Here is a 6,595-nt window from a genome sequence, read left to right as displayed (position 1 = left end):
TAAATTAAAAGTTTCATAATAATCAACCATTTGTGACATTTAACAGCTCAAAAGCAAGACCAAGTCATACTGGATCACAGTTTTATCGTATATAATGCTTGTTATATCTTTATATCTATAAGGTCAAGAATACCAGCTATGTTGCTTGATTTGTGTCAATTATATATAAAAAATATGTAATATTTATCTTAGTGGAATACTTTATTGAGCATAAATTTCATAAAGCAACATTTATTTTATTTCTTAAAATATTGTGTTAAGAAATTTCATGAAAACATATAAACTGTACAAAAATACATTGAAATTTAACCTGTTTTTCAATTGTACAGAAAGAAGTGAAAATTAAGTCACGAATGATGTTTATAATTTCGTAGCCGCTTGTATTAGAATTTATCTTTAATATCTCTCTTAAGTTGCAGGATTTTATTGCACAATATTATTACCGGAATATGTCTAGTCAAAATCCTGTTGTGACAAAATTATAAATTTTAATTAATTCCATAAACAAATGAAATCCCGCCAAATTAAAAGATTTTTTCACATCAGCACAAATAATTGTGCTTGCACTAAAGTAACTAGAGAGCGTGAAGTCCTTTTAGCATGCCAAAATTAATGCAGAGTAATGTAAAGGCCATGATTAATGTAGGATTTACATTGTATGAACGTCATGCTTTAAAAGGTATATTGCATACACAATAATTTGCATCTACATACTGACTTAGACATGACTTTTGTCAAATTTTGTTTATTTGATTACGAGTATTTCCAATAGGATTATTTTAGCTTTAAAAAGAGATATGCATCAGTTACTCCGGTAAATCGATCTTTAACCAAAGTAAAACAAATATATGTTCTGGAATATTTTTGGAAAATGTCTAAGATTCAACTTAGAGTATTATTGCTGATAACTGGGTGTTATTTGTTTACTGTGTGTTTAATATATAAGTGCATGCCGTTAGTACACAACAATGCTGGTGATGATAAAGATTTAAGGCATCTTATTAACAATTCAACACCGAAAATATCAAAGCAGGATCTATACAAATTAAACTGGAACGAAAAAAATAAGATGTTCTTCAAGAAAGTGAGGAATATTATAAAAAAGAGTGAGATAGTTGACCACCATAGTACCAGTGATAGTTTAGATTGTGACTCAACCAGTACCAACAAATTTCGGCGGATAAGTGCAGGGATATATTTTTATTCAGCCTATTTTGATACACGCAATGAAACTGCAAATATCCGTATGGTAGCCGCTATTTCAAAGGAAATAAACAAAGTTTATTTAAACGCTACGCTTTCGTGTGTATTTAATACAACTGATGACGGTGAAAATAGTTCTGTAACTTCTGTGGTGTATTCTCCGCTGCAATCGTATGAGATGTGTGAGAATCATAAAAGGCTTTTTGGGGGATGGATGTTTTCATGCCAAGTGCCTAAAAACTTAAAATCGAAACCATCAAAAATACAACTGAAGTTTTCAGATTTTGATAATTTTACAAAATCTACATTTAAAGACATTTGTATAACTTCCCATCATAAAAATGTTAAACGACGGAAATTGAATTTTGGTGTTTGTGTACCCCCTTTGTATGGCGAAGTAAAAGCGAAGTCCCTCATAGAGTTTATAGAATTTAATAGAATCCTTGGTGCTGAAATATTTATTTTGTACATTGACATATCTATAGATAATTTATCAATGGAAGTACGGAGCGTTATACATTACTATGAAAGACAAAACGTAATTATTTCTCATCCATGGCGACTTCCATTTACATCTGAATCAATATGGTACCATGGTCAATCACTAGCAATTAATGACTGTTTATACAGAAACATGGACGACTTCAAGTATTTAGTTTTTATTGATCTAGATGAATTCATTATTCCGCAGAATGAACTGATAACATGGACTGACGTCATCAATCGAGTTAAAGATAACGATCCTGAAATGTTCAGACAAAGTATTGGGATGTCTTTTAAATCAACATTCTTTTCGAAAGAGTTTTCAAGACATGTTTTCTCAAATGAAATGAGTATGACCATGAGAACAAACAGAACTAGGAACTTCAGTTTCCGCAGGAATAAAGTGCTGGTTCAGCCAGAGAAAATCTTTGAACTTGGGATACATCACGTCAGCAAACCACTGCATGAGAGAGATAGTCAAAACATTATTAACATCCCAACATCTGTCGCTCATATTCACCATTATCGTAGTTGTGTTAATGAGTTTGGTATACATTGTAAAGTTCGTATTGAAGATTATACCGTACCATATAAGTATGGTCAGCAAATAATTGATAATTATCTAAAAATTGTTTTTGATATAACACCATAATGTTGTGAAAATAATTAATTACTTTTTTTAAGTTTTGCATGCCAGCGTTCAGAATTCTTATTATACGAGAATTTTATGACGTCACTTTCAACTTAAGGACGTCATTTCCTCTAGTTGTTTAAGCCGTTACCGCAGATCATTATAGCAATACGTGCGCGACAAGACAACGACTATGGAAACACCGTCAAAAGAGGAACATCGTGTTTTTCTTAAGTTTTGCGTTAATCTTGGGAAAACGCCAACAGAAACTAAGCAACTTCTAGAACAGGCAAACAACGGACGTACTGTTAGTCGACCATTGGTATTTAGATGGCATAAAGAGTTTCGGGATGGCAGAAAGTCAACAAAAGACAAGGAAAGGAGCGGTCGCCCATCCGTCATCTGTTATTAGTAATCAGACGGGAACTGATCAACGCTATCCGTAAGAAGCGGCCGGAAATGCTTGCGAATCTGGAGAACATCTACCTACATCAAGACAATGCGCCTGCGCATACATCATCTGCCACTTCTCTGGAACTTGATGTTCTCGGGTTTAACCGCATCGCTCACCCACCCTACTCACCCGACCTGGCCCCAATGGACTTTTCCGTTTTTCCGGCCATCAAATCCGAACTACGAGGAATCCGGCTTGAGGACCTAGTTGAACTGCGCTCTAGAGTTATGAGCATTATTGCAACATTTAAATCTGACTGGTATAGAAATGTATTCGCCAAGTGGGTTACGAGGCATGAGAAATGTGTACGTTGTGAAGGAAGATACTTTGAAAAGGAGTAGCAGTTGACTTTTCTACGGTGACGTTAAACTCTGGAAATAACGGCAACGTCGGATAACGTCGTTGCGTGCGCCGGGTCACCGGTAGTGTCTGTGCCTAACGCTTTGTAGCTTTTGTATACATGAAGCTATTGTTATGAAATTTTACACTATAATAGATGAGGTATTAAAGTAATAAATAGTAAACTCTTGTTTGATTTTATCTTTTCCAACGCTAAATATTGACCCAGTCTCAAAACTTTCCGAACAACCCTCGTACATATTGACAAATTGTTCCTCTTTGTCACTGGCTATTTGTTTGTTGTTATTTTTCTAAGACCATTGTAACAAGACGCTTTCTTGAAGCAGACTTCTTACGCATAACACGTTTCAACATCCTGAGATGTAATAGACAAAATAAGATATACCGCCAGGAGTAGATACAACCATATGGCAGGCAAGGAATGACATGTGTCAAACACCCCGTCCAGATTGTCAATAGTATCTCTTATTGATACCCCCTGGAATAAACTTCTGGTCTATTTTTCTATTGTTGATTACCGCCCCAGACTTATTTGATTTTTTTCTTCCCTTTTGTGACAACCAACTGTTTGTTAAACTCCTGGGATTCTAATGAAAGTTATATAAACAAGAGATTATATAATTGCAAAATTCATTATCTCTGCGTTGAGTTGCTATTCTTTTGCTACGCCGTTGAACGTCGTCGTCTCATATGCAGTGCCTGTTTTGTAGCACATGGTAGGAGCTGTTCTTATTAGCAGTTTATGGCGGGCTCAGTTTAACAGCTTATCCGTTAAATTTTCTTTAATCGTTATACTAACAATTTGATTCCAAACAGTGGTGTGTCTATTTTGGAGAACACTGGTATTTTCATTGTTTGTTATTATAAAGTCTTCACTGTTTATTCATTTTTTCATGGACTTAAATGGCTTTTGAATGGGCAAAATCGTTGATGGTATAATAACTGTCTTGACATTAATATGCCAAAGACAGAATACAACATATAAGTATTGTGAATTCCAAACGATTAACAATTATTTAAAACATAACGATGTTGTAATTTACATTCTCTTCTTAAATTTTTTATCTATAAATCAGTTTTTTCCGGGTTTCCCTTTCTGAGATATTTTTAATCTTTTGCTGCCAGATCTTTACTTATATCATTACATGTATGATGTTATTTGTTTTGAATATTGTTTATATTACAGAGATCTTCTATTATACATAATGTATATAAAACTTACGTTAATGGAAGAAAACAAACGAAGTAAATATTAAAATAGTTTTTTGTCTAAAACAAACAAAAATCTGATATTTTTAATAAAGCATATCTCAAATACAGGTATACCTGTCTTGAAGGTTCTAAGTGAAACATGTATAATACTAGTCTTGTTGTACTATATTCGTAACAAACAGTCAGTTGAGGGTTTGCTTTTCGTTTTGTTTTTTGTTGTTATGTTGTAATTTTTTATTTATTTATTTTTTTTTTTGGGGGGGGGGGGGAGGGGGTGCTGTTTTTTGTGTGTGTGTGTTTTTTTGTTGTTTTTTTTTCGTTTTTTTGTTGTTTCTCTAGCTCAGTCTGTGGTCATTCACATTTTAATTTAAGTTGCTATTTGTAACACTTTAGAAATATGTTAAACTAGATTGAGGAAAAGTACTTTTTCTCACGTACTTTGGTTTATTGACGTCACATCTGGCGGTATTATTACATATATATCATTTCTGTAAAAATGTATGCTCCGTACGTTTCTACTTTTTATCACATTGTTCTTTTTATCTTTTGTTTACAAATGAGAATGCAAATGTAGGCAAATGTGTCGTTATTTACATCTACTTGAATCATTGTCTTAATAAGAAATGTTCTGAGGTGAAGGTACATGTATATAAATTGAAAGCAACATAGTTTCCTGTAAAATTTCCTTATTTAGAAACTTTGAAATAGAAAATGTCAGATAATCATGACTTAATATATATCTTTCAAGTGGATGTAAGTTCTCTTTTACCTTCTGTTGTTTGACGTGTGATTTAATTTATCTGGTATTTAAAGTATTAACAGAAGCAAGTTATCTTCAGTAACTATAAAAAATATTTTAAACTTGAACAAGTTCGATAACGATTGGATCAAATCAGTTCTCTAAATGTTTATTTCTTGTTTATTTCCCTGATGCCTAGAAATTCCGTTATGCCATAAATCTGAACAAAAATACAGTCACATCGTGTTGTTATTGTTTTCTGGAATACTAGTACCATTAGTCTCTACCTAGAACAAGAGCATTTGTCAAGCGGGGTCAAGCTTTTTTTATTATTTCCAAAAGCAAACACATTAGGGAAAGAACACTGTAGAAGAGGATATTAAACAGAAACACAAAGAAACCTTATTTTTCTGTACATTATTGATTTAAAATTTCATAATTGACCTTCACAGTTAAGGCATTTACAGATCAAGGGTCATGTTTCAATTTTTGTACCTGTCAATGATCACGGGCATTAGAGTTGCTTTTTAAATATATAATTTGAATATGTCCGTTAACAACAACGTTATGACAATTACAGAAAATGAAATCCATAACGACTTGTAGTGTCTTGAGATCATTAATTAAAAGTTAAGAAATGGTGTGATTCTTTATTTATAGCACACTTTTCTGCTAATAGATGCTGCAGCTTATTTCTTAAAGAATTCTTGTAATACATGTATTTGTCAAATAATTTTTGCTTTAAGTTCTATTTCAATAGAAATTTAACAAATTATCCCCACGTTAAGACCACCATTATCAGTGGCTGTACGTAATACCCGAGGAGGAGAAAAGCTCAAGACAGTCTATAACAGTAATCAACGAAGGGGAACAAAAGTAGACGACGCTATAAAAAGTTTGTTCTAAGTTTGTTAACACTTAGGATTTTAGTATTGGTATTAGGTTTTTTAATTACGTTTTTATTCGTGGTATATGTAAATTTGTCTGACACTAAGTTTTCTTAAAATGCTAAGAGATTGCATTTGGTAACCACAGATCTCTAAACCTATCAGATTATCTTAAAGTAAACTATATGTAATAAAAGCAGTTCAATTCTGCACACGTTTCAAGCCCTTTCGGTCGTGACGCTGACAGGCTTTTGTACAAGTTATTCAAAATTCAGCCTACATTTGTAGGCAAAACAGTATCAACTTACAGTATTCATACATAAGTAAAAGAATAGTCATAGTGGTGATAGGACGTAAACTCATTGAAACATAAACACTCAAATACAAAATTTATCTACAGTATTTGTATTCTAAGTTTACAGCTTGATACTAAGGCAAACGATATCATCAGATACTTCAATGTTACTCTTTTATAAATAGTATTCGGTATTGTATTATTTGTAATATTCTAAATTAGTAAAACTTATTGATAAAATGTACAAGTCCTGTTTATCTCTATTCTACGATTTGCTATGTCAATATCTATGTCAATTTGACAATATTATTATTATTTTTAGATGACATTA

General features: G+C 32.6%; 1 protein-coding gene across 1 annotated transcript; it reads left to right on the top strand.

Annotated features, from left to right (window-relative positions):
• Nucleotides 1–949: 949 nt before the first annotated feature.
• LOC132723191 (beta-1,4-galactosyltransferase galt-1-like) lies at nucleotides 950–2,338 on the top strand. Its single transcript, XM_060707866.1, has one exon. It carries the CDS (start codon nucleotides 950–952, stop codon nucleotides 2,336–2,338), a length of 1,389 nt encoding a protein of 462 aa, XP_060563849.1.
• Nucleotides 2,339–6,595: the final 4,257 nt, after the last annotated feature.

The sequence above is a fragment of the Ruditapes philippinarum genome, unplaced genomic scaffold, assembly GCF_026571515.1.
Source record: "Ruditapes philippinarum isolate M1 unplaced genomic scaffold, ASM2657151v2 ctg360_1_1_1_1, whole genome shotgun sequence".
Taxonomy (NCBI): Eukaryota; Metazoa; Mollusca; class Bivalvia; order Venerida; family Veneridae; genus Ruditapes; species Ruditapes philippinarum.
Note: the sequence above shows the minus strand (reverse complement) of the source record. Positions and strands in the feature narration are given on the sequence as shown.

Excerpts from the sequence above, each read along its gene's own strand:
- LOC132723191 (XM_060707866.1), top strand. The coding sequence starts at position 950 with ATGCCGTTAGTACACAACAATGCTGGTGATGATAAAGATTTAAGGCAT.